The following is a 27,663-nucleotide window of genomic DNA, read 5'->3' as shown; positions in this document are numbered from 1 at the left end:
TATTACTTGTTTATTTTAATTTTTATTATGATTTGCCCAATTTTATAATGAATCTAACGAGTGTTCTTTTATTATATTTAATATTACTTCCTTTAATTATACTTCACTTTTATTCTACTTTTTTTAACTTCTCCAACTTTACAATGAATGCGATGAATAAATTTTTACTACATTTAATACAACTTCCTTTAATTATATTTAATTTTTATTACACTTTTTATTGTCTCGTCCAAATTTATAACGAACGTGATGAATTTTTTATTACATTTAATAACACTTCCTTCAATTATATTTCGTCTCTATTGTACTTTTTACTGTCTCGACCAATTTTGCGGTAAGTATGACGAATATTTTCATTTAATTATATATATCACGTATCTATGTTACATTTTCATTATGCCTAACTCGAGTGGTAACAAAGTGTTCCTCTTCTGTCTAACCCGGAATATCGTGCAAATTACTTTTGCAAATCCCTCGCCCGATGAATAAGCATCAGCGTGTTTATACTGATAGCAAAAGCAACAATAGTGATACTTCTTTTCTCAACGAACCTCGCGGAGCTAACGTGCGAAAATGTAGACAAAACACTAATTAACAATATGGAGTATTCATTGATAACTCGCTGCTCGAAGATGCTGGATCTAGACGCGTTAATGGTCACATATTTCACACAAGAACCCCCTTTTATCGGTCTTCCTCGCATAGTCGCTCTTAGTATACCCAATTACAGCGATTGAAACACATCGGTAATTAGAGAAAAAAGAAGTACGTAACAGCCGGATCTCTATGATCTCAGATAACGGGTGTAATTTCAATTTACAATTATTATCAGTGTAAAGTCGCGTGTAAGTCGTGGAAGAAACTAAACTGATTAATTTCATTGAAATTGATTAATCGGTTTTCCCGAGATAAGACGCTGGTACATTCCGCAAACTGGCGTGAAGAAATTTTCAACAGGTTGAGTTGATCAGTTACCTTCATAGTGGTTCAATTTACTCATCGTGTTTCGCCTGAATTAAATAAATCCAGAAGCGCAGAAAGCGGATTTGTAAGAATCGCGAAGAGATTTATTCCAGGATTAATCGTTTGATAGATCTGGCAAACGAGAAAATTATTTATTTTCGTGACAATCATTTCTGTGAAATGGTAAATTCAATATTACCATAATTAATACGAGAGAGACGCGAATATGTTGTTACTTTTGTTGTGGTGGGACCTTTATGTCACTTTTCTCTTTAGTATATATTTTAATTACCTAAATTAAATTTGTATTTAACATTTAAAATTATTTAAAATTATATTTAAAAAAGGATAGATTGAATAAGAGTTTGTATTATTTTTCTTTTTAGAGTCATCAGACTTATAATTTTATGATTTATTAATGACAGTTTTGTTTAGAATTCATTGTTTGGTTGAAAAATAAATTATTCGTGGAATTAGAAAGTTTCAAATTTGCATCGAATTTTATGAAAAAATTCAACACGTGTCGAAAGTCCTGTTTATTGTTTTATTGTTCCCCTTTGCTATACTTTTGCTGAATGTATGACAAATGACTTGTCCAATAGTGAAACTAGAGTCTTACACTTGGAAGAATAAATACAGCAATTAGAAAGCACGAAAATTTGTAATAAAAGCCGACTCGTGTTATTGTTAATGCTTCTGTTCCACTGAAAACTGATTCATTGCTCCTGCTCACTAACCCTCACTCGATATACATATGTTAGTAATCATGAAAGTGTACAAATTGTAAGACAAACACCTAAAAGGAACAAATTCTTGCTGTAATCTAGCCTAAATCGATTTTTAATTGATCCAAACTCAAAATTTGTAACATCTCGAAATAACACACGTGATTTATAACACTTTCGTAATCGGTGTACGTTCGCTTGCTGACTAAAATTAAGAAACAAAGTAACCATTCGGATCGTAATCTTACATTGGAGAAAAAAAAGAATAAATAAATAACAAATGGTATATATTTACGTGAAACTAGGTAATAAAATGTAACTCCTACCAATAGCTGATAACGATCAACAAACCAGAACTAATCCTTTCAAATTCCATCCACAAGATTTATCGATCCATACAAAATTAAATCGTCAAGAAAAAATAAAAAGGAAAAGAAACCTAATAAATCCAGACCTGTACCAGTGCCTAATATCGATCGTCGAATCATCAGCAGTTGAAATCAGGAACAAAAATTGCCTTCGAAAATTCCTTTTCATGGAATTTATTAATATAGGAAGGCAAGAGATGGGAAAGATAGATAAATGGAAGAAAAATCGTGTATTTTGTAAATTCATATCTAGAAATTTAGAATACAATTTATCCTATACCAACGTCTGTCAATCGTTGTCAAATAGGCAGCAATCACTGCCACAACGATGAATAATCCTCGCAAGACTCAATCATGCATACAAATTCAAATTTAAATAAAATCTCAATAAATATTGTCTACTATCAATACCTAATTTCGGGCGTCGAAGCATGAGCATTTGCTATGAAAATTAGGGATAATACTAAATTTAAATTGCAAAGAAAGGAATAAAGAAATAAAATAGAAATTCTAATCGGTGCTCAGCAATTGCTATTATAATTAGAAATTATTCGTGAAAGATTCATTAATGCATACAAATTGAAATCCTAAAGAGAAAATAAGGACTAAAATAAATCCTAACTAGTATTGAAATAGTATTCGAAGCCTAACCTAACATTGGTTATCGAACCATCTGCAATCACTATTACAATTAGAAGTAATCCACGAAATATTCAACGATTCCCTAAAGTTCAAATCGCAAAGAAGAGAAAGAAAGAAGAAAATGTATAAAATTAAAATACATTTTTACTAGTAACAATATCTAACATCGGTGGTCGAATCATTAGTAATCACTATCATAATTAGAAATAATCCACGAAAGATTGAACTGTGCACTCGAACCCAAATCACACAGAAAAATCAAAAAAGAAAATATATATATAATTCAAATAAACCCCGATCAGTACGAAAACAAAAATAAAAATCCAATAAATGCTAATCAGTAGCCATACTCAACATTGGTCATCGAACCATCAGCAATCACTATCATAACCATAAATAACCTACGAAAGATTCAGCCATGCACACAAACTTAAATCACACAGAAAAATTAAAAAAAAAATATGCATAAAATTCAAATAAATCTTGATCAGTACCAAAATAAAATAAAATCCCAATAAATCCTAATTAGTACTCATACCTAACATCGGTCATCAATCATCATCATAATTAGAAATAATCCACGAAATATTCAACCATGCACACAAACTCAAATCACACAGAAAAATTAAAAAAAAAAATATATATATATATGTATATAAAATTAAAATAAATCCTGACTAGTGCTACAATACCTAACAGTGATGATAGAACTATCAGCAATCACTATCATAATTAAAAATAACCCATGAAAAATTCTATCATACACCCGAATTCAAATCACAAATAAAAAACATATAAAATCCCAATAAATCCTAATCAGTACCCATTCCCAACATCGGTCATCGAACCATTAGCAATCACTATCATAACTGTAAATAACATACGAAAGATTCAACCATACACTCAAACTCAAATCGCACACAAAATTATTACAAAAATATATATAAAATTTAAATAAATCCCAATCAGTACCAAAACAAAAATAAAAATCAATAAATCCTAGTCAGTACTCATACTTAACCTCGGTCATGAATCACCACCATAATTAAAAATAATACACGACAGATTCAACTATGCACACAAACTCAAATTGAACACAAAATTATTTCAAAAATACATATATAAAATTTAAATAAATCCCAATTAGTACCAAAACAAAAATAAAAACTAATAAATCGTAGTCCGTACTCATACCTAACCTCGGTCATGAATCACCATCATAATTGGAAATAATCCACGAAAGATTCAACCATTCCCACAAACTCAAATTTCGCAGAAAAATTTCAAAAATATATATATACAAAATTCAAATAAACCCTGATCAATACGAAACCAAAAATAAAAATCCAATAAATCCAAATCAGTACCCACACCCAACATCGGTCATCGAACCATCGTCATCGGTCTCTATCAAACTGATCAGAAAGCATCCTCGCAAGATTCAGCGAACCCCGAAAATTCTCGAGGGAAAATAAAAATAAAAGGAAAAATAAAAATAAGAACAGTAGCAGCGTGTTGGCGAATCGGATTTCTAGCTCGGCTAAAACGTTCGCGGGACGCGTCACGGAGGAATGTCTCGTAGCAGGCTCGTCGGGGGCATATCAATTGGCGGCCCTTTGCGCCGTTCCTCTTTCCCCGTAGCGCGATTTTACAACTTCCTCGCGAGACAAAGCCGCGCGGCGGCGTTCGTCGAACGGCCGCACCGTCCCCGTGATTTATCCGCGAGCCGCGCGTCGAATGAAAAGGAAGTGTGAGAACCTCCTCGTTTCCACCGTCGAAACCGGCCAAAATTGCCCGGCTTATCGGCCGATCGCCCCGGCCGGGCCACACACGCGCCTATCTCGGGCCTCGCATCGAGATACGTATCGGAAAAGACAGCGGTCCTCTGTTTACGGATTCCCCGACTCGGCTATTTCCGTCGCTTTTCCATTTCGAATTTTAAGCCCGCCTCTGTGCCACGCTGCCAGAGGGATACTTTGCCCTCCAAGGACACTGGATACGTATGGTCCATGTTACGATATTGCTAGGGTGGATCGGTTGTATATGCGTGTATGTGTTTAGGTGTGAGTATGGTTGGTACTTTGATTCCTTTTGATCGAGATCATTCAGTTGATTTGAAGATTCTAGGAGTGGTTATTGATGTTTTGATCTGAGATAGATCTTTGTTTCCAGTCTTCTTTTTGGTTTTTGAGGTTAGGGTGACTGTATGATTGTTTGATGAGTCACGAGAAGATTCTGATACTAAATGTCGATACTATGTTTGGTATAGCTCTTCGTTTGAGGTTCTGTTTTTATGTTTAATAGGTAGAAGTGTTTATAGAATTGTCTGATTGGTCACGAGAAGATTGTGATACTAGGTGTGAACGTTTTGTTTGGTGTAGATCATTGTTTCAAACCATTTTTCTGTTTTTGGGATGGTTGAAGTGTGCATATGATTGTTTGATGGCTTATAAGAAGATTCTGACACTAACTGGCAACGTTATGTTTGGTGTGGATCATTGTTTCAAACCATTTTTCTATTTTTGGGATGGTTGAAGTGTGCATATGATTGTTTGATGGGTCACGAGAAGATTCTGATGCTAGATGTCGATGTTTTGTTTGGTATAGATATTTGTTTGCAAATATTTTTCTGTCTTTTGGATGGTTGAAGTGTGTATGTGATCGTTTGATAGGTCAAGAGAAGATTCTAATACTGGATATGGATGTTCTGTTTGATATAGATCTTCGTTTGAGGTTCTGTTTTTATTTTTAGTGGGAAGAAGTGTCTGTATGATTGTATGATGGGTCACGAGAAGATTCTGATACTAAATGTCGATATTATGTTCGGTATAGATCTTCGTTTGAGGTTCTGTTTTTATTTTTGATAGGTAGAAGTGTCTGTATGAGTCTTTGATTGATCACGAGAAGATTCTGATACTAAATGTCGATGTTTTGTTTGGTGTGGATCATTGTTTCAGACCGTTTTTTTATTTCTTAGATAGTTGAAATGTGTATATGATTGTTTGATGGGTCACGAGAAGATTCTGACACTAAATGTCAACGTTTTGTTTAGTGTGGATCATTGTTTCAAACCATTTTTCTATTTTTTGGAAGGTTGAAGTGTGTATATGATTGTTTGATGGGTCACGAGAAGATTCTGACACTAAATGTCAACGTTTTGTTTAGTGTGGATCATTGTTTCAAACCAATTTTCTATTTTTTGGAAGGTTGAAGTGTGTATATGATTGTTTGATGGGTCATGAGAAGATTCTGACACTAAATGTCAACGTTTTGTTTAGTGTGGATCATTGTTTCAAACCAATTTTCTATTTTTTGGAAGGTTAAAGTGTGTATATGATTGTTTGATGGGTTACGAGAAAATTCTGATACTGGATGTCGATGTTTTGTCTGGTGTAGATCTTTGTTTGAAGACTTATTTCTATTTTGGGGGGATTAAGGTGTCTATGTAATTGTTTAATGGATCTCGAGATTCTACTGCTGAATGCCTACGTTTGGTTGGTATGGATATTTGTATGAAGTTTTGTTTTTATTTTTGAAAGATAGAAGTGTCTGTATGATTGTTTGATTGGTCACGATATCACGATACTGGATGTCGACCTTTTGTTTGATGTAGACCATTGTTTCAAACTTCTTTTCTATTTTTTGGATAGTTGAAATGTGTACATGATTGTTTGATTGCTCACGAGAAGATTCTACTACTGGATTTCAACGTTTTGGTTGGTATAAACCTTTTTATTTTGGGGATGAAGTGTCTGTATGAATGTTTAATTACTCAAGAGAAGATTCTTATGCTGAATATCGACAATTTGATTTGCAATAGATCTACGTTTGAAGCCCTACTTTCTGAGTTGAAGTGTCTGTGTGACAGTTTGATCAGTCACGAGAAGATTCTAGAGGTGAATATCAACATTTTCACGAGGTAGATTTACATCTATCAATCCAACAACAAGTTTTTCATAAATATAATTACTTTTATAAATTTATAAGTTCTAACTTAAAACTTTCTTTTCACCGCCAATGTAACTACTGTTGTCAAAATCATGTTGAAATGTGTATATGATTGTTTGATGGGTCACGAGAAGATTCTGACACTAAATGTCAACGTTTTGTTTAGTGTGGATCATTGTTTCAAACCATTTTTCTATTTTTTGGAAGGTTGAAGTGTGTATATGATTGTTTGATGGGTCACGAGAAGATTCTGACACTAAATGTCAACGTTTTGTTTAGTGTGGATCATTGTTTCAAACCAATTTTCTATTTTTTGGAAGGTTGAAGTGTGTATATGATTGTTTGATGGGTCATGAGAAGATTCTGACACTAAATGTCAACGTTTTGTTTAGTGTGGATCATTGTTTCAAACCAATTTTCTATTTTTTGGAAGGTTAAAGTGTGTATATGATTGTTTGATGGGTTACGAGAAAATTCTGATACTGGATGTCGATGTTTTGTCTGGTGTAGATCTTTGTTTGAAGACTTATTTCTATTTTGGGGGGATTAAGGTGTCTATGTAATTGTTTAATGGATCTCGAGATTCTACTGCTGAATGCCTACGTTTGGTTGGTATGGATATTTGTATGAAGTTTTGTTTTTATTTTTGAAAGATAGAAGTGTCTGTATGATTGTTTGATTGGTCACGATATCACGATACTGGATGTCGACCTTTTGTTTGATGTAGACCATTGTTTCAAACTTCTTTTCTATTTTTTGGATAGTTGAAATGTGTACATGATTGTTTGATTGCTCATGAGAAGATTCTACTACTGGATTTCAACGTTTTGGTTGGTATAAACCTTTTTATTTTGGGGATGAAGTGTCTGTATGAATGTTTAATTACTCAAGAGAAGATTCTTATGCTGAATATCGACAATTTGATTTGCAATAGATCTACGTTTGAAGCCCTACTTTCTGAGTTGAAGTGTCTGTGTGACAGTTTGATCAGTCACGAGAAGATTCTAGAGGTGAATATCAACATTTTCACGAGGTAGATTTACATCTATCAATCCAACAACAAGTTTTTCATAAATATAATTACTTTTATAAATTTATAAGTTCTAACTTAAAACTTTCTTTTCACCGCCAATGTAACTACTGTTGTCAAAATCAGTACTAACTTTAATTCAGAAAGAGACACAATTATACACAGCAGTCTTCCCCCTACCACTACAATCATTATTACATACATACATTTAACTATTAACCAACTGCACTACAACCACGAGTCTATCATCATGTCCAAATACGCAATTTCTAAAATTTTTATGCAATTTTATCGTGAATGGAATATGTACTTATATGCTTTCCCACACAAGGACACAGAATTATACAGAACTATTTTCACCCTACCATTGAAACCATTATCCTTCACGAATAATATTAATCCCAGCAACTAAAGCAACTCAAGACCAAACTAAAAATAAAAATTCGTATCTATAAAATTTGCACACATTAACCTCACCAAGAACCAAAAATCATAAATCACGAGCATAAACTACAATACATCCAACGACTAACCCCTTTATCCTCGTCCAAAAATTCACAATTATACCTCGAACGTTCCAACATTCGCAAAATTTGCAGAATTTCTACAAATTTCGATATACCTTTTAACCAAAATCAAACACTACTCGAATCCCAGTACAGAGGTTAGATTCGACGTCAAACTAGTGAATTTTACCACCCGAAGAATTATTCTTCGATCACCTAACCTTAATCCCATTGAAAACTCCCCATAATCATAATTTGGATATGGCAAACACCCTAATGCAATTTTTTCGGAGACACCGGTACCGTAAAAGTTGTCGCGTCTAATAAAGGTGCCTGGCTGCCCCTTCCGCCATTTTGGAACACGGCTCGGACGGGTATAGTCCTCGTTCGAGGAATTTCTCCGGCGACCCCGGCGACCCTCCGGCCAGGATTTCGAGCGGCGATTAGCATATTTCGAGCAGCCGGTAGCTCGGCGCCGAGAGCACGAATAATCCGTGTATTTTCGACTAGCCGTGGCTCGATGGCTCGCGCGCAGGCGCGAGCGCGACCGCGACCGCGCTATCGGCCCGCTCTATCTTAACGACGCCAGATCTGTCGTTCCGCGTCCCGCGCCCCTCCCCCGGCGCGCGCAACTCGCAACGCGGCGTCTATCTCGAATCTCGGGACAAGCCCGGGGAACAGCCGTGTACCCTCTGGTGGCAGGTACAAGAGAAACTGCCGGAGACGCTGCTCTCGAAATGATTGATCTCTCGCCCGACCCTCCTTACGCATACTTGGTAGCCATCGATTCTCCCCTCTCCTCTTTTTTTCCCCCACCGCCGGTCGCCCGATCTCGTTTCCAACTGGCGGTTCCCGGTGTCCGAGATCCCGGATCTGCAGCGTTACGCGTGGACACGTCGTTACGGACTCGCGTTGCTCGGCGAATTTTTCTACGTATCCAACGGTGGAACCTTGGACGAGTCCACGGACCCCGACTAATCCTTCGGCCGTCCGATTGTTCGACGGAGTGGCCACGGGGAAAAGAGATTCGAGACTGTAACGTGTCGGCTTAACGTCAGCGAAGACAGTCGCCTATTCCGGCTTACTCAGCAGAGTCGCGGCCGTGGGGTGCTCGCGAAGAGGTTAGGATACGTGTATGCCGCTGCTTCACGTTTGCACGGTGTTCGAGCAAGAATCCACCCGGGGTATCCGAATTTATTCCCCCCCATTTGGTGGAGCGTGCACGGCGTCCCATGTCCCTAGACGGGGCGGAAGGGAGCCCTGCGCTTAATTAATGATTACCAGGAAACGTGTCTGGCCCTGGCCTTTATGCCCGGCGTTAACCAGCGCGAGGATGTCGCTGCTGCCCGATGCTACACAAGCGCCACCCCGGCCCGCTAGAGGCGCTGCGCGACGTCACGAGACCGCGCGAATTATAGACTCACTGGGTAGTTCGTGTTTCAGACGTGGTTTCCGAGGGTGCGTTGGTCCGTGGATCGGATATATAGGCTTACTGGGAAGGAATTGGGATTATAAAGGGTTTCCTTGCTTGATTTATGAGTTTATGATGAAGTTGGAGGGTCGAGAGTGGGTGGAGCTGATTATTCTTGGGATTTGTTAATTTATAGAGTGTTTGTGGGTGAATAAGGTTAGAATTTGAAGTATATCAAGGTAGTGGATGGTTTCTCGCGTGATTCTACGATTTTGACAGTAATTTGCAAATTCGTTACTAGATGGATCAAACTATTCTTCGAATTGGATTACTGGTATGAGGGTTTCTCAATTAATGGAGTATTCGTGAGTTATTTGGGTTAGAATTTGGAGTATATCAAGGTAGTGGATGGTTCCTCGCGTAATACTACGATTTTGACACTAATTTGGAAATTCGTTACTCGACGGCTCAAACTATTCCGCGGTTTAGGTTAATGGTATGAGGGTTTCTTAACTGATGCAGCATTCGTGGGTTATTTGGGTTAGAATTTGGAGTATATCAAGGTAGTGGATGGTTCCACGTGTAACAATACGATTTTGACACTAATTTGGAAATTCGTTACTAGATGAACCAATCTATTCTTCGAACTGGATTACTGATATGAGGATTTCCTAACTGATAGAGCACTCGTTGGTTATTTGGATTAGAATTTGGAGTATATCAAGGTAGTAGATGGTTCTTCGCGTAATTCTACGATTTTGATACTAATTTGGAAATTCGTTACTCGATGGATCAAACTATTCTTCGATTTGGATCACTAGTGTGAGGGATTCTCAATTGATGAAGCACTCGTGGGTAAATTGGGTTAGAATTTTGAAAGTATCGAGATCGTTAATGATTGCTCGCGTAATCTTCCGATTTTTACATTAATATAATGACACGAGAGTAGGTGAATCTGATTATTCTTGGGATTTGTTCATTAATGGAGCACTGGTGGGTTAATTGGGATAGAATTTTGCGTGTACCGAGATCGTTAATGATTCTACGTGTAATGTTTCGATATAGAAAGTAAGTGCTTGCCTTATGGTTGAATTTCCGATGGAGCACGCCACAGTCAACAGCAAACTCAGTCACACGTCCAGCCATTTCGTCGAACACGTTTAAACACGACCAAGGATAACACGGAACTGAGGCACAAAGGCATCGGCGAGAATTCAGCAGCCGGACTCGTGTTTACGTTGGATCCTAGGCTAGAAACCACGCCTCTTGCCAGAGATGTTTACGTTTCGACCGATTTCCTACCGTGACTCTCACACAATATTATAGACGAAAGAAATAATTTGAAGATTCCTTACTCAACGATCAGGCTATTCTTCGGTTTTATTACTGATTTCGGATTTTTTAATTGATGAATCTGATCAATCATGAGAGAATTTTAAAGCCACTGCAATGGTGGATAGTCTCACGTGTAACCCATCTACTTTGAGGTTAATTTGAAGATTCCTTACTCGACGGATCAAACTTATTTACTAATTAAATTTATTAATTAAATTTAATAAAAATAAGATTTTTATTTAATTTCATAAATTAATAAAATTTATCAATTACTTCAGGGTTCGTTAATTGATGGAGCATTGATGAATTTATTGAGAGAGAATTTTGAGTGTATCGAGATCTTAAATGGTTACTCGTGTAATCCTTGAATTTTTAGATTAATTTGGTGATTATTTACATGATAGATCAAAATATTTTTCGGTTTTGTTACCGATCTGTGGATTTACTGATAATTCCACAATAATTGATGAAGCAAGTCAGTCATGAGAGAATTTTAAATCCATTGCAATGGCGAACGGTTCCTAGTATAATTTTTCGATTTTCACATTAATTTGGAGATTTGAAATTAGTCGATAGACGAGATTATTATTCGATTTTGTTAATTATTTCAGGGTTTGTTCATACAGAATCTGATGAAGCAGGTCCAATAAGGTTACTGAGGATATATGAAAATCGGCAATGATTCTTTGAGAAATTTTTCAATTTTTTCACTATTTTCGAAATTGGAAAGTAGAAGAATATCATTGTTCTTCGATTATGTTACCCATTTAAGGTTAATTATTTGATAATTATTAGATCAGTTGAGAAAGAATCTTGAACGTGCCGAAATGGTGGATGGTTCTTTGAAGTTGGTCAACCAATGAGATAACTATTCCATAGTGATACTTATTTGTGTATTCATTATCTACTACATTAAGGCAATCACTATAATTATTGAGAAAAAGTTCAGAATATATATTCTGCATGATACCTTCTTTAATCTTTTAATTTGCCATCAATTTGAATATTCGTTTGAATTACTACCCTATTCAGTCACATATTCGAGTGATCATCAGTTGATGATTCAGGCCAATTATAAACCTATCAAAAAAGAAATGAAAAATATCTGAAATATTGCCAATAATTCCTGGATTATTTTCTCAATTTCTTAATTAATTTAGAGAATCATAGTTAGTCGATAGATCAAATTATTATTCCACTTGGTCACTTACTTAATTGTCCCTTACTCGAATGGTGGCTCGCATCATTCAGATCATTCGTGGATCCATTAAAGCCAAAATACTAATTAGAATACTCATTTAAGCACCATAAATAATCCCATAAATATTTAAACTAACCTTGAAGATATATATGATAATTTAACTTCTAATTCCAAGATTCCAGTGATTCCAAGATTTATTAATCTCAATCATCGAATCAATTGTAGATCTTCTGAAATCTAGAGATCTTCAGCAATCTCAGCGATATACCTCTACGATTACTCTAGTTTTCGATCATGTTACCGATTTGAAGCTTTGTTAATAGACGAATCAGATCGATCGATACGCGAATGATGCATTCGATTTTGTCACCGATTCGGAAATCGATAGATCAACGCGTCAGATCGGGTGTAGATCCCTCGAGGAGGAATTTAGGATATCTGAAGAGATAGCGAGCTGTCCTTGTTTAACCTAATTGCGGAGATACGCGTGATAGTTTAACTTTCGATCTCGCCGATTCGAAGACTCGTTGATCGATGGATCGAATCAGTTGTAGATCCATCGATACGCGGAGATCGCGAATAAACTCTCCATTCGTGGATGTACGATACCCTAACTTTCGATTTCGTCGACAATTCCAAGATTCGTTGATCGATGAATCGATAGATCCTCTGAGAAAGAATTTCGGATATTTGGATCCACGTACTCGAATTTTCACCGATTTCGTCGACGATTCCAAGATTCGTTGATCGATGGATCGATGGATCCTATGAGAAAGAATCCTAGATATTTGGATCCACGTACTCGAATTTTCACCGATTTCGTCGACGATTCCAAGATTCGTTGATCGATGGATCGATGGATCCTCTGAGAAAGAATCCTAGATATTTGGATCCACGTACTCGAATTTTCACCGATTTCATCGACGATTCCAAGATTCGTTGATCGATGGATCGATAGATCCTCTGAGAAAGAATTTCGGATATTTGGATCCACGTACTCGAATTTTCACCGATTTCGTCGACGATTCCAAGATTCGTTGATCGATGGATCGATGGATCCTATGAGAAAGAATCCTAGATATTTGGATCCACGTACTCGAATTTTCACCGATTTCGTCGACGATTCCAAGATTCGTTGATCGATGGATCGATGGATCCTCTGAGAAAGAATCCTAGATATTTGGATCCACGTACTCGAATTTTCACCGATTTCATCGACGATTCCAAGATTCGTTGATCGATAGATCGAATCAGTCGTGGATCCATTAGAAAAGAATCTTGGATATTTGGATCCAGGTACTCGAATTTTCACCGATTCGAGGAATCTTTAATGAAGAGATCGGATCGATGGTGGATCCATTTCAAAGGAATCCGGATCATCCGGAAACTGCGAATTATCGCGGTACGATACCACAGATCCCAATTTTGTCAAGGATTCGAAGATTCGTTGATCGATAAATCGATGGATCCTCTATGAAAGAATCTCAAATATTTGGATCCAGGTACTCGAATTTTCCCCAATTTCTTCCCCAATTCGAGTAATCTTTAATCGACAAATCGTGGATCCAGTGCAAAGGAATCCGGAGTATCCGAAAACTGCGAATTATCGCGATACCATACCACAGATCCTAATTTTGTCATCGATTCAAAGATTCGTTGATCAATCGATCGAATGAGTTGTAGATCCATCGATACGGTGAAATCGCGAATAAACTCTTCATTCGTGGATGCACGATACCCTAACTTTCAATTTCTTCACCGATTCCAGAATTCGTTCATCGATGAATCGATGGATCCTCTACGAAAGAATCTCAGATATTTGGATCCAGGTACTCGAATTTTCACCGATTTTGTCACCGATTTCAGGAATCTTTAATCGATTATAGATCCACTGCAAAGGAATCTAGAATATCTCGATTTCATCGATATTAAACCCAAACTCAAACATATGTATATTGAACATATGTATCTATCTATATATATAACAATTGGAGTTTCTGTCTCGATAAAGATCAGCATTCATTTTGCCAAGGACTGTTGTATATTCTGAATAATTTGTAAGATAGAAAATTAGGAATCCAGTCACTTGGACAAGTCCACCATTTATAACCTGCTGTTGTATATTCTGAATAATTTGTAAGATAGAAAATCAGGAACCAGTCACTTGGACAAGTCCACCATACATAACCTGCTCTTGTATATTCTGAATAATTTGAAAGAAAACTGAGAATGATCGCGATACGATTTTATCCCAATTTTGTCACCGATTTGAAGATTCGTTGATCGATGGATCGGACCAATCGTAGATCCATCGATACCCGAAGATCGTGAGTTGACCAATTGCAGAGGAATGTAGCGTTCGATACCGAAACCGATTCGAAGATTCGATAATCGATGGATCGGATCTCGGGTATCTATAGATCGCGTCCGATCCGTCATTTGACCACTCTTGGGTTTGCGGATGATACTCTGGCTTGTGACGCTGTCACCGATTGGATAGATCGTATTAATCGTGGATCCATTAGAAAGGAATCAAAGCTGTCGCGAAGTGATCCCAAACTAGGGGAGCTAATTTTATTTTATTTTGCACTTGTGTGGCGCGTAAATGCAGAAGATTAATTCTTCAGAAAAATATATGGAAAGCATTGAATAGCTATGTTTTTGCAGAGAACAAATTTTCGAGTGCAAAGGGTTAATATTTTGTTTCGAGTAGTAAATAAGTTAATATTCTTTATGAAAAATGCGTCGAGAATAATGTGCTTTTAAATCAAAATAGATTAGAAATGATACTAACAGTATATCAACATAATTATCAATAGACAATAATTTAAACGATGAACAGAAAGCAACAAATTAAGGGAAATTTTGTAAAGGAAATAATATCGATAACAGTGCCTAACAAAAATAAAATGAGGCAAATATTTTATACAATTTTTCCACTCCAGAATATACTCGTATCAATCCTTTATGAAAATCAAGCTTCTCTAGAGATTCGTGTCTCTAAACTACCCTAATCATGTCCATGAAGAATAAAAAATAAATGTAAATTCCACAACAAATTTTCCAATAGAAAATTATACTGCACCTACTATCCTAATTAAGCGAAGAACTTCCAGAGAATTAACGTTATCATTAATGTATTAATTTAATCATATAAACAACAAAGTCCGTGAAATAATTCCAAGATTCGAAGTCGATCAGCAGACATAATAACTTCAATACAAAATGTAATAAATGAACAAAAATTCTTTAAATATAATAATTTTGATGTATCCAATAAACAGTGTTTAATAAAAATAACAATATACAACTACATATATACAACTACAATCCCACAAACGACAAAGTCCATGCAATAATTCGAAAATTCGAAGCCAATTAACAGACATAATTACTTGAATACAAAATGTAACAAATGAAGAAAAATTCAGTAAATATAATAATTTTGATATGTCCAATAAACAGTGTGCAATAAAAATGAAAGAACGCAAATGCTTTATACAAATTGTCCCCTCTAGGACATATTCATTTGCATGCAAATCAAACCTCTCTATAGATTCGTGTCACTAAAATAACCCTAACCATGTTAACGAATAATTAATTATTAATTTGGTCCTATTCTCAATGAAGTAAATTGTATAAAATATTTTTCAACAGAAAATTATACTGCACCTACTACCCTAATTAAGCGAAAACCTCCCAGAGGATCAACGTTATCATTAATACACAACTACAATCCCACAAATGACAAGGTCCATGTAATAATTCGAAAATTCGAAGCCGATTAACAGACATAATTACTTGAATACAAAATGTAACAAATGAAGAAAAATTCAGTAAATATAATAATTTTGATGTGTCCAATAAACAGTGTGCAATAAAAATGAAAGAACGCAAATGCTTTATACAAATTGTCCCTTCCAGGACATATTCATTTCCACATAAATCAAATTTCTCTACAGATTCGCGACTCTGAAATAACCCTAACCATGTCCACGAAGAATAAGATTAAATAAATTTTACGAAATATTTTCGAACAGAAAATCCCACTGCACCTGTTACCCTAATTGAACGAAAAACTCCGAGAGAATGAACGTTACTATTAATACACAACTACAATCCCACAAACGAGAAAGTCCGTGCAATACTTCGAAGATTCGTTAATCAAAGTACGAAATCAGTCGCAGCTCCATTGCCGAGGAATCCGCTGGGCCTGATGGTCCGTCTGTGCGTCTCTTTGAAGCATCGCAGTAGATGCGGAGATAAGCCGAGAAGACTGGCGAGAGAGAGAGGGGGAAAAAAGCCGCGTAAATTCGAACGGACCATTTGCTTCCGCGGAGGAGGGACAGTGGGCGCCGTTGTGTCATCGCGGGCCAATTAGCGCGAGCCGCAAACGAATCCTTATCGAGATCCCCCGCGCCTTATTTCTGGCCTTCTCCCAGGCCAGCCGCGAGAAATTCGCGAAAGACCAAACGGGAACGATCGAATTCCCCTCGGCCACGAGCACGCTGAAGAGGAAGAGGAATCGCGAGGAGAGGTCGACGCCCACCAGGTCCCCGCTAAAGGCCATCCTTCTTGCCCGCGATGCACACCGAGTTGCTGAGAAAAACTCGCAGCAGGAAGTCCGTTTTTCCCTCCTCCCTTTGTCTTCCTCTCCGCTTCCTGTGTCACACGCCGTTGAGCACGCTCCAACCCCGTGGTAGCCACCGGGGGCATCCTGGCGTGCTCTTCGCACGTCCGGCTAGCCACCCTAATTGTTGGCGCAACACAGAGGGTCTAGTAGATGGGAAGGGCTGGCTCGAGTGGAAAACAACGGAGCGCGGATTTATCGGAGAGATTTACTCGAGGAACTTGGTATCCGGGGGTGAAAGTCGCGGAGAATGCGAGCGGAATCCGGCCACTGCGGCTGGCTGGAGAAAGAGGATCGGGGAATTAGGTTCCACGGGTCGACAATGGGGCTGGAGGAGCTTGGTCGCGACAATAGCGATCGGATATTACGTTACACGGGCCGGTTTGCGATCGGTGGCTTCGATGGTGGCCAAAGAACGACCTTTTGCCTCCGCTGTTTATCGAAGGACCGCTTTCATTCGCCGGATCTGGTACCCGGTCGCTTAATACCCCGGGCCCTTTGTCGGCGGCCCCCTCTCACGAGAAACATTGTATCGAGTGGCACGGATCTTCCGCTTTCGATCCGTCCTGAATCCCGGACGGAAGTCCTCAAATAGAATGCTACGTACGTTGATCCGCGTGTACCCGACAGGCAGAGAGGCTCGCAGGACTGCGCGAGAGGTATAGAAGGAGGATCGTGGAGTCGCGGGTTCCGAGAGGACGGTTCATTAGTCCCGGCTGGAGATCCAGAGGAAACGTCGATACGGAGGGAATGTATGATCGATTACTTACGTTGTGCAGCTTGTAGTAGAGGCCGCACGCGTTGCAGACTGGCTCCCCGGCCTGGTTCCTCCGCCATAGCGTGGTGGTCGCGGTCTTGCAGTTGGCGCAGCTGGTGCCCGCCCGCCTCGCCGCGCTCTGCAGCGACAGTTTTGGAAAAAGAAAACACACAGATATCACACCTGTAACGCGACTATACACCGAGTCGTCCTGTGTACCGCGATTCGCCGATTTTCAACTACCAAGACCGTGGCGTTATTCGGAAGCCTCGGGAACCTCGCAAACTAGAGGTCTCCGGCGGTCTACTTTCTCGTATCGTAGCTCACTCGTGCACGATGAAGATCGGAGATGAACGCAGTATTATTGGGACACAGTTGACGATTATTTTGATCCCAAATTTGTCCCGAAATTTATTTGCAAACACGGGCTACCAGCGAATCGCAGGTTACGAGGTCTCTAAACTCTATATAGAAGATAGGGTACAAGAATGACGGACGACTCGGTTACAGCGACGGTCGAGGAGATCTCGAAAGGATCGAAGACGCGAACGAGGATCCCTTTTCTCCCCTATTCGTGGAAGGAGGATCACTCGCAGCTTCCAGAATCAAGAAGCCACGCACCGAGTCGGGATCGCGTGAAATCGGCCGCCCTTAATCCCCGTCCCGGGGATTGGAAACGCGAGCCCGTGTTCTTACCTGCGCGGGGCCCGGATCACGGGCCCGTGAAAGGACCCCGGGACTTCTCTACACCTGTTCGGCTCGCGCGAAACCCCGTGGACGAACGGTTACCGATTCCACCATCGCGCAACTTCTCCATAGAAAAACGTCGCATCGAGTTTCCAAGCTTCCTCTTCTCGCTCTCCATTCAACGGCCACTTAACCCCCCAGAAAGAGACCAGGTCGAGGCATTGTCGACACGGGCGGAAGGGAGGGTCCTAATGGAAAACCGATTGAAAGCTGTTTGAGCGAAAACGCGCCGTCGGAATTGCACCCCCTTTGTACCCGACTCACAATGCGTCTCTCCAGCGCGTGTCCACGAATATAAAATGTCCTCGCAACTGTTTTTTCCCTCTTTTCTTTCCCGCTCCACCGTGTCTGCGACGCGTCTTCCTCTCGAGAGTCCTCGAAACGCTGAGAGGGGGCGCCCTTTGTCGTTGCGCCCGACAATGTAACCGTTTTCCGCCTGTCTTTCCACCGAAATCTCGCATCTCGACCCCCGGAATTAGGAATATATATATACACCGAGACTGCTGATCGATGGAACACCCTTAATCGCGACGAGTTCGATCGTTCGATCCGAGGACTCCTAGTCGGAGGCGACGCCAGAGGCGTTGCCGGGTTCGAGGCCAGGCTAGGGAGAGAAGCGACCATCAACGTGGAAGACTGTTTACACAGTCGGCGGCGGGGTGAGCGGGAAAAACGCGACGAGAGGGGTGGCTCGACGCGGTGTGTAATCATGGCTTATCTACCGGATCTTATCGGGGCTGGCGCGTAGCAAAAGGGGTCTGCAGGGTGCTCCGGGCCCCGGCGAAAAACCCCTCCGCGTTGGAATCAATACGCGGAGAGCCAGCTCATCAATATAGAGGCCTCTATCTGCTCTAGATCTTTCACACCCTCGCCGCGTCCAGCCTTTCACCTTCGCGCCCCCCGGCCTACGACACGTCGGGGTGGAAGCTCTGTCTCTGTTTCTCTTTGGGTGAAAATCGTCTCGCGACCTGAGCGGGGTCTAATGGTTATTAAACGAGGGACGAGCCGGCCTTCGACCCGGGGGTGGTTCTCCGTGCGAATGGGAAATTTCGACGGACAGGGGTGTGGCGGGATAGGTGGACGCCGTAGATGGAATTGACTCGGACGGAGCGTTGAATTTCGAGAATGACGCGAGAACGACGCGAGAACGATGGAGGACGTGAAAGAGGAGCCGCGCGGAGGCCGCGCGCAACGGCCGAACGAAAAAGGGGCGGCAAGAAGCCCGACAGGAAATAAAAGCACGATTGGAACCGCCGGGTGGAAGGAAGAGCCTCCCTCCGGAGACCGGAGCGACCGGGTTTGTGCGCGCCGAGGGGCCGAGAGGGCGCTGGCGGAAGGGGCAAAATGAAATGCACGCGGAACGGCCGGGGAGCAGCGGGCAGGAAGAGCCGGAGAAAGAGAGACAAACTGACGTGGGCCGGAGACGAGCAAAACGAGATAATAAGGGAACAAGACCGGCAGAAAAATCGAATCGAAATAAAAGGAGGACGTCGATGGGACGAGGATGGAAGCGCACGGGGAACGAAGCTCTCGGGTAAAAGGAACGAGAAGAGAAACGTAGATGGCCACGAACTTCAGAAATGTCATATCCGTCAGTGTCCACGGTTGTGTGCCTCGAGGCAACCGGTTCCCGGCCGGCTCGCGGGTTCGCTCTCACCCCCACCCTGACACCCCTGCGCGCGCCGATTACACGGCCAATCGGTGCGGCTGGCCGCTGCGCGTCTCGCGCTTTTACCGTTTCGCCATGCACGCCGAGCTACCACCGCTACCCTCTCGATCACGATGCTCGTAAGTTGGTCGCCGGGAAGATAGAGGGTTTTCTGCGTAGGACTCGTGAGTCGTAGTTGCGATTCGATGGAACCAGTCCTCTCGCAGGCGATTCGATCAAGGCCGGCACACGAGGGGGAATATCCTACGCAGTTCCAACCGCCTAATCGCTCAACAATGCGTGCACGGGTGTCCCGGTTGAGCAGTCGCTCGAGTCGTTCCTTCGCCCGAACGATCCCCATGAACGTCCGTGGATCCCAGCGTGCGACCGGCCGATTTCGATTCCTAGAAGGTGATCGCTCGTTTTTCGACTTCCCACGGGAAATGGATCGAAGCGACGGATATTTGCTATCGCGTGGATACAGAGAAAGCGATCGAAGCGCCCTTTGGACGCGCGAACGGGACGAATCTAATGGAGGTCCGCGAGGAGAAAGACGGGGCATTGGGTACGGTGGAGGGGGTGGGCGCGGAGGGAGGGGCGGCGTGATCCGTAGGAAACCGGATCGTACGTGACTCGGGACGATTTTTCAAAGTTAATTGCCGGCGAGTTATCGATCGCTCGTGACAGACGGCGCGGGAGTAATTATTATCGTTCCCTGTTCCAGTATCCGACTCGCAGCCGTACGCCGCCCATCGGCTCGTTGTCCTTCTTCTTTCGCTTTTCAGCCTCGATTTCTCGGAACCGCTTGCATAATAGCCGGTCATCGGAATCGAGCCACCGTGGCCGGGTGCCGCGCGCGCGTCACCTCGCGATCGATATACCCCGAGAGTCTATACACCGTTATGTTCGCTCCTCGTAAACTCGCGGCCCGATAAATCTGCTCGGTCAACTTCCTCTCCAGCGCGGACCGTGTCCCCGATTGTTCGCCGATTCCGCGAAAACCGACTGATTCGGCGAAAGGCGGAATCGATCCGGATGAAAGACGCACTGTGCGCGCGCACCGGCGGTCGCGAGTTCGCTCGTTAATCACCCTATCGGGTTAATTAATAACGCTCCATGGCCCGACAGACGCATCTTGCGTGGCCAGCCTACGGTATCGGTCGGTCCGCCGCTGCGAGGCCGTTTCCTTTTCCTCTCGTTCCACGTCCCCGTTATCGCGTCGCCGATATCCCGGCGCGTTACCTTCACCCTGGAATTGCCTGCGGGCTGGGCTCGCGAGCCGCTGATGGAATTGCGCGTGGGCGCACCGCGTTTCCGCGAGAGATCGGAATAGACGGGCGTAGCGCGCGATTGCTGCGCGTCGCGTTTCCGCGGAATTGCGGAAGGATCCGTCGCGCGAGCGTGGAATTGGCCGGTGTGCCGTCGCGCGCCGATGAAGTTGGGCGCGAATCCGCTCGGCGACGACGGAATTGCGCGAGATTCCGCAGCGCGTAGTTGGAATTGCGGGCGCGAGAATACCACGTGCACCGCAATGCGCTCGAACCCATCGTACGCGGGAGAAATGTTGCGAGGTACTGCACCGCGAATTTGGAATTGCGCCGATGGTCCCTAACGCGGGCGTGGAATTGCGCGGCGAGTCTGCACTCGGCGATAGAATTGCACGCGAGTGTATCCTGTCCGTCGATCGAATCACGTCGGGATAAACTTCGCATCGTTGGAATTGCGCGAGTCAGCGATGCGTCGGCGAGATCGCGGTGCTATCCCGTTCCCCGCGGGACGGAGTTGCGCGCGGCTACGCCCGAAGCCGGCGGAATTTCCCGCGAATCTATTTCGCGCCGATGGAATTGCGCGCGAATACGACCCGCACGAACGGAATCCATCGCGTATCGGAGTGATATTTTCGCGCGAAACGATTGCTCGTCGGCGGAATTGCCCGCGAATCTACGACGCATGCACGGAATTGCGCGTGAATCCGACACGCGTGGACGGAACGTATTGCGTATCGGAGCGATATTTTCGAACGAATCGATTGCTCGTGAGTGGAATTGCCCGCGGATGTATAGCGCATGAATGGAATTGCGCGCGATCGGAACGTATCGCGTATCGGAGCGATATTTTCGAACGAATCGATCGCTCGTGAGCGGAATTGCCCGCGGATGTATAGCGCATGAATGGAATTGCGCGCGATCGGAATGCATTGCGTATCGGAGTGATATTTACGTACGAATCGATTGCTCGCCGGTGGAATTGCCGTCCGCCCGTGCGGAACTGTGTCGGACGGCGCGCGACGGAGAGTCTTCGCTCGGCCGTCCATCGGGGAATCGTTCCGAGGATCCGTCAAAGGGATTAAGCCTGGGATCACCGAAAATCCTTGAACCGATGGAATCGTTGCGGGAACGAGCTTGTCTATTTAAGGACATCGTCCGGCGACCTCCCCGCCGACCCCCCCTTTAGCCGGCCGATTTTATTTATTCCCTGTACCAACGGGGCCCTCGCCGCATCGGCATACGAGCAATTTGTATCCCGATGAGAACAATGTTTGTATCGAGCTTGTATCGGCGCACTCCCTCCGCTTCTAGTCACGATTTAGTCAAGGATACACGTAGATCGTTATCGGGCCTACGCTCGTAAAACGATCGTTTACTCGTACTCGTACGATCCGGCCGGAAAAGTCTCGATCTCTCCCGGCCGGTCTGGTAATCCTCCGATTTACAGCAATTCTCTTTGAAAACAATGGGAGGGGCATCGATTCGACGCGCAGTTCCCTCGCGGCGAACGAGCGAGCCAGCGCTCGCGATCGTACCGGCCGGGACCCTGATTTTATTTTAATTGCGTTTCCGATCCTACGTGCGCGCCGATTGCATCGCCGCGGTGATATACGTGATAATTTATGCCACGTGATTTCAGCCAGGAAACTATGCCTGTTATGCGATACACCTCCGCCGTATCGTGTCCGATAGAACGACCAACCTTAAATATCACCGTCCATACACCTCCGCCGATCCCTCGCCGTCCACATCCAACCCAAACCTACTTGTACACACGCGTACCATACATACACCCGTAACACCGTTCCACGGTCCGCCAAAATCTCAGACTCGGGGACTCCGCGAAAAGTACGCGAATTTCCACAGGGAAGCTCGGCTCTCGAAACCTGTTCGTGCCACGGCCAATTATCGTATATACGTCGCAGGCAGGCAAGCGACTACGTGGCCAGCGTTCGGCAAAGCGTTCGATATAGATGAACGCGCGAGGCGTCGTACGCCTACCGGGCCACTACTCGCGCTGCACTTATATGCAACCGCAGCCGCATAATACAACGTACCGGTGGTACCGTGCAGCGTGCGCTTGTGACTGTGACAAGCAGTGGTACCACATTCCTAACACTAGCGCGCGCTCGACCCGCTCTCGGTGCACGTTCTCCTTCCCCTTTTGTCTCTCTTTCCTCCATCCCTCTTCCATTCTCGCTGCGTCTCTCTCGCCTTATTCCCAGGTTTTCCGCTCCTCGTCCTGACCACCGGCTCAGAGAAGGATACGAACGATGCGAGGGTTCGTGCAAAACAGTCATAGAGATTCGCAGTCGGCAGCTTTCCACGATCCTCCGCTCGATCCTGCTGGAATAGGAGCCGTAGGAAGCGCGCTGCCTTGACGAGGTCGTGCGAAAATCACAGCCGTTGCCAGCCACGTGAACGCGGTCAGATTTGTCCGATTAATATTAATGACTCTCTCCGCGACTCGCCGACAGGTTTTCCACTCGGATTTTTCCCCGATAACCCTTGCTCGCGGCTCAGGGCCGCCGGTGAGTGTATCCTTTTCCAGGAAAGTTGGAAACAAAGGTCGGCCGGCCGTCTTTTTCCTCGGCTGGTTACAGAAAGGGAAATCGATCGGGGAGGATTGCACGCGCGTTCCACGAACCTTGTCACGGGTTCTCACGTATCGACGGCGCAACAGGAGGGAGCGTGGCGTGCGCTAGCCGCGAGTATGCCGGCCAATCTATATGATAAACAGCCTAGTTACGCGGACACGCGTGCAGCCCGCGTTCGATAAGTCGGCTAAGACGAATGCCCGGCTCCGATGTCGCAGCCAAGGATTTCTGTCCCCGACCGCGAATTCGCCGTTCCCGATCGAACGAATCGCGCGGACCGATCGGTCGAATGCCACGGGACGGCCGACTGGCGTGGCGCGGCTGCGCATGCGCGACGGCCGCCGCGCATGCGCCGCCCGCCGATGAATAATATTCTATTAAGGGAAGACGCATCGATGGGATCGCGCGCTGGTATTTAACGAAGCAAAAGGACATCGCAATAGACTCTTTGTGTCGCGCGATTCAACAGCCTGTAGACCACTTTTTGGTCCGGGAATATGCGAACGGGAGGCGGATCAACGCGCGTAAACCGGCGTTACAACGTATCGGAAAACAAACTCGCGTCCGGTCGAGAAAGAGGATCACGTGCTATCTAATTAATCTCGCAGGGCCGTAGGAAAATAGAGCAACGCTTTTCCCCCGTGTTCGTAGGACGCGGCGGGGAGATTTTCCGTGGACGGGATTCAATTAATTCCTTAATTACTTTTCGTCCAAATAAATCAACCAGACCACCCTCGGTGGGGAGGGATTTATCGTTATTGCGGGACAGGATCGTCGTTTTAATGCAATCGTTTTCTACGGCATCGTCGCTATTCTGGCGAAGCCGGGACGAGACATTGAACAGACCTTGGTCCGGCCAGGCAACCTTTCACTCATCTTCCATCCGCTCGACGCGCAACGCAGAACGCCGGATCGACGTGGCAAACGATTTTCACCGCGTGCCCGCCGCGCCAGTGACGTAGCCGGCCACGCCGTCCCGTCGATCTCTGCCTTCCTTTCTAATCACTACAACCACCAGGCCTTAATTCGTCATCCTACACCGCCTGGACGCTTGCACCTAGCCTAGGCCGCGTTCCTTATCGTTCACCCGGTCCCGCTTGCTATTGCGCCCGAATTCCGATGTTTCCAAGGATATCCACAGAAATAAAGAGAAAGAGAGAGTAAAAGAGAAAGAGAGAGAGGAAGCTCACCATTATTAGCACGGATCATTGGGATCATTGCTACGAAGCTCCGTTTCTTCCTCATTTTTCGTAGCCAAAGATGAGAGATGAAGAGGATCAGCTGACGAATAGATTTCTTTGAAAACTCGCCATAATTGGGACGGATCAGTGCCATCTACCAGGAACCTCCGTTTCTTCGTAATTTTGGGAGCCAAAGATGCGAAATGAAGAAGATCAGGTGAAAAACAATAGATCTCTTTGGAAACTCACCATAGAGTGCATGTAATTCGAATCTTGGGAGGTTTGTGACTTCTCTTGGTGGTTAGTTTGGATCCTCATAGGTCAAGGTACCTGAAGGTCAGGTCTAGGAACTGTTAACTTGCAAGTGATCCAATGTCTGTCTTGCTTTTCATGGTACCAAAGGAGTCACGGTGATTATAGTTCCATATAGCTGCTTCTGACAAAATTTATACTGACTTTTACTCGGATTGAAACTTGTTCAGCTAAATATACTTAGGTCGTCAGGTCTACTGTCAGTAGAGTCAAGGTCTAAGAGACTTACAGTGACAGGATGAAGCTACCTTATTCAGGAATACCCGAATTCTGAGGGTTTGAGTTACACTGAAGATCCTCATTTCCCATCAGCATTGATCAAAATAGAATCGTACAACCAACTATGTTAATTAACTATGTTAATGTTCCCATAATGGCACCCGTGGAGTGCAAAAGGTTCATGCATTAGGCTAAATACCATGGTTGCCAGTGACCAGATAAGGCTATGATCCTGTGCGATGATTTTAGCAGACTCTAAATCTCCTCTGTTCTCACGTTAGGTCAGAATTCTATGGTCTGAATAGCTTATGGGAAATATTGCATGATTTTTGCACCGTTTGCTATACTGTGCCTAAATTCCAACGTCCGAAATTGACAGGAATTTGCGAGGAATTGAAGTTTTCATCTCGTTCCTGGCTTTTCGAAAATCTTAGAAGGAACCTTCGTCGTGTTCCAATCCTAATGATTGGAAACCCATGATTAATGAAAGAATTCGCAATTAGTATTAGCATGCAACTAGGACTTGGCGCGTTTTTGCCTCGGTTTCTTGCCGCGCACAGACCTTAGGGTCACTAGTCATCCTTCGCTACATCGACGCGTTTGGATTCCAGTGAGTCAAAGTTCGTATCCAAGATCACGCAATCGATCAAATTAGACTATCACTCGAAGATGTAGAAGCATTGAAATTCCATCGAGAAAGGAAACCTATCTCAATCTCCGCAGCAAAGTGTCAGCTTGGTCAAACTAATGACATTCCAATCCCACGAATAATCCTTCATCGACCAAGACTACCTAGCCAAAAATTAGCTTAATTCCCATGTCCTGGCTTTTAGCTCATGGAAATCTCAGGAGCGACTATATATCGCAGATCCTAACGTTGTGAGATCGCGTTGGAAACGCAAGGATCGACGGATGAACCGGTGGAGACCTCGATCTTCCGGTTTTCGAAGATTTTAAAAGCTGCAAGGCTGCTTGTACCGCAGTCTCGGAGTTGCCAGAGTCGCGACACGGTTGCTCGCGTTCTCGAAAACGAGGCAGAGGTACGAAGAGCCCAGGGTGGACGAGGGCCCGGGGGAGCAGTGGAAGAAAGGCAGGAACCGTGCCCGTTGAGAGCAGAGCCACGGGGACACGGTGAATTTATTTAAATTGCGAGCAATGTTCCAGCGTGTTCAGCAGCTTCTTCTGGGCCGGCGCAATCGAAATCGAGCAAAACGAGCAGCAAAGCGTGGCTGGATCGCCGGTTTATATAAGGCGGGGAGAAGTCGAACGGTGGGTCGCCCCGTGGGACAACGCCACCGAACCACCTCCGCCGTGGGCTCCCCCTATCTTCCCCCTCGCTCCTCTTTCTCTTTTCTCCAGGCTTTTACTCTCCTCTCTTCTCCTCTTTTCCGCACTCCGCTTTTCAGCTCCCGTTAAAATATTCCGACAATTATTCCTCAGAAATCCTCCCGGCGAGCAAGCTTCTTCTATCTTCCCCCTGTTTTCTCTGTCCCCACTCTTGCGGACTCCATTTCGGTCTTGGATGCTTCGCGATGCTACAATTTTGTGTTACAGGTATAATATTCGAAGAATTGTTCAGGGAGAAAGGTTAGTTTATCTCCCCCTCTTTTAGAGAATTCATTTGGCATCCCATTTTTGAGTTACATATATAATATTCCAAGAATTATTCTTGGGATCCTATCAGAAAGGAAGGATACTTTATCTTTCTCTCTTTCAGACTTTATTTGGGCCTTATATGCTTTTTGACATCCCATTTTTGAGTTCTAGATATAATATTCGAAGAAATATTCTTGGGATCCTGTCAGGAAGGAAGGATATTTTATCTTCCCCTCTCTTAGAGACGTCATTTGGGCCTTATATGCTTTTTGACATCCCACTTTTGAGTTCCAGATATAATATTCGAAAAATCATTCTTGGAATCCTGTCAGGAAGGAAGGTTAGTTTATCTTCCCCTCTTTTAGAGATTTCATTTGGGCCTTATATTCCTTTAGACAGGCCGCGTTTGAGTCCTAGATATCATATTTCGAGAATTATTCTTAGGATTCTATCAAGAAGGAAGGATACTTTATCTTCTTGTATTTTGCAGGCTTCATTTGGGCCTCATATTCATTTTTGACATCCCATTTTTGAGTTCTAGATATAGTATTCGAAGAAATATTCTTGGGATCCTGTCAG

At 43.4% G+C, this 27,663-nt stretch overlaps 1 protein-coding gene across 1 annotated transcript in view; it reads right to left on the bottom strand.

Moving 5' to 3' along the window:
- Positions 1–25,275, bottom strand: part of LOC108552099 (GATA-binding factor C) — a 47,151-nt gene extending 21,876 nt beyond the window's left edge. Inside the window, exons 1-2 of the mRNA XM_017906502.1 lie at positions 25,207–25,275; positions 17,530–17,655 (exon numbers count right to left, since the gene is read on the bottom strand). Of these exons, the coding sequence (XP_017761991.1) occupies positions 17,530–17,655; positions 25,207–25,275 (195 nt within the window). The remainder of the gene's footprint in view (positions 1–17,529; positions 17,656–25,206) is intronic.
- Positions 25,276–27,663: the final 2,388 nt, after the last annotated feature.

Source organism: Eufriesea mexicana, unplaced genomic scaffold (assembly GCF_001483705.2).
Source record: "Eufriesea mexicana isolate 0111107269 unplaced genomic scaffold, ASM148370v2 scaffold5495, whole genome shotgun sequence".
Taxonomy (NCBI): domain Eukaryota; kingdom Metazoa; phylum Arthropoda; class Insecta; order Hymenoptera; family Apidae; genus Eufriesea; species Eufriesea mexicana.
Note: the sequence above shows the minus strand (reverse complement) of the source record. Positions and strands in the feature narration are given on the sequence as shown.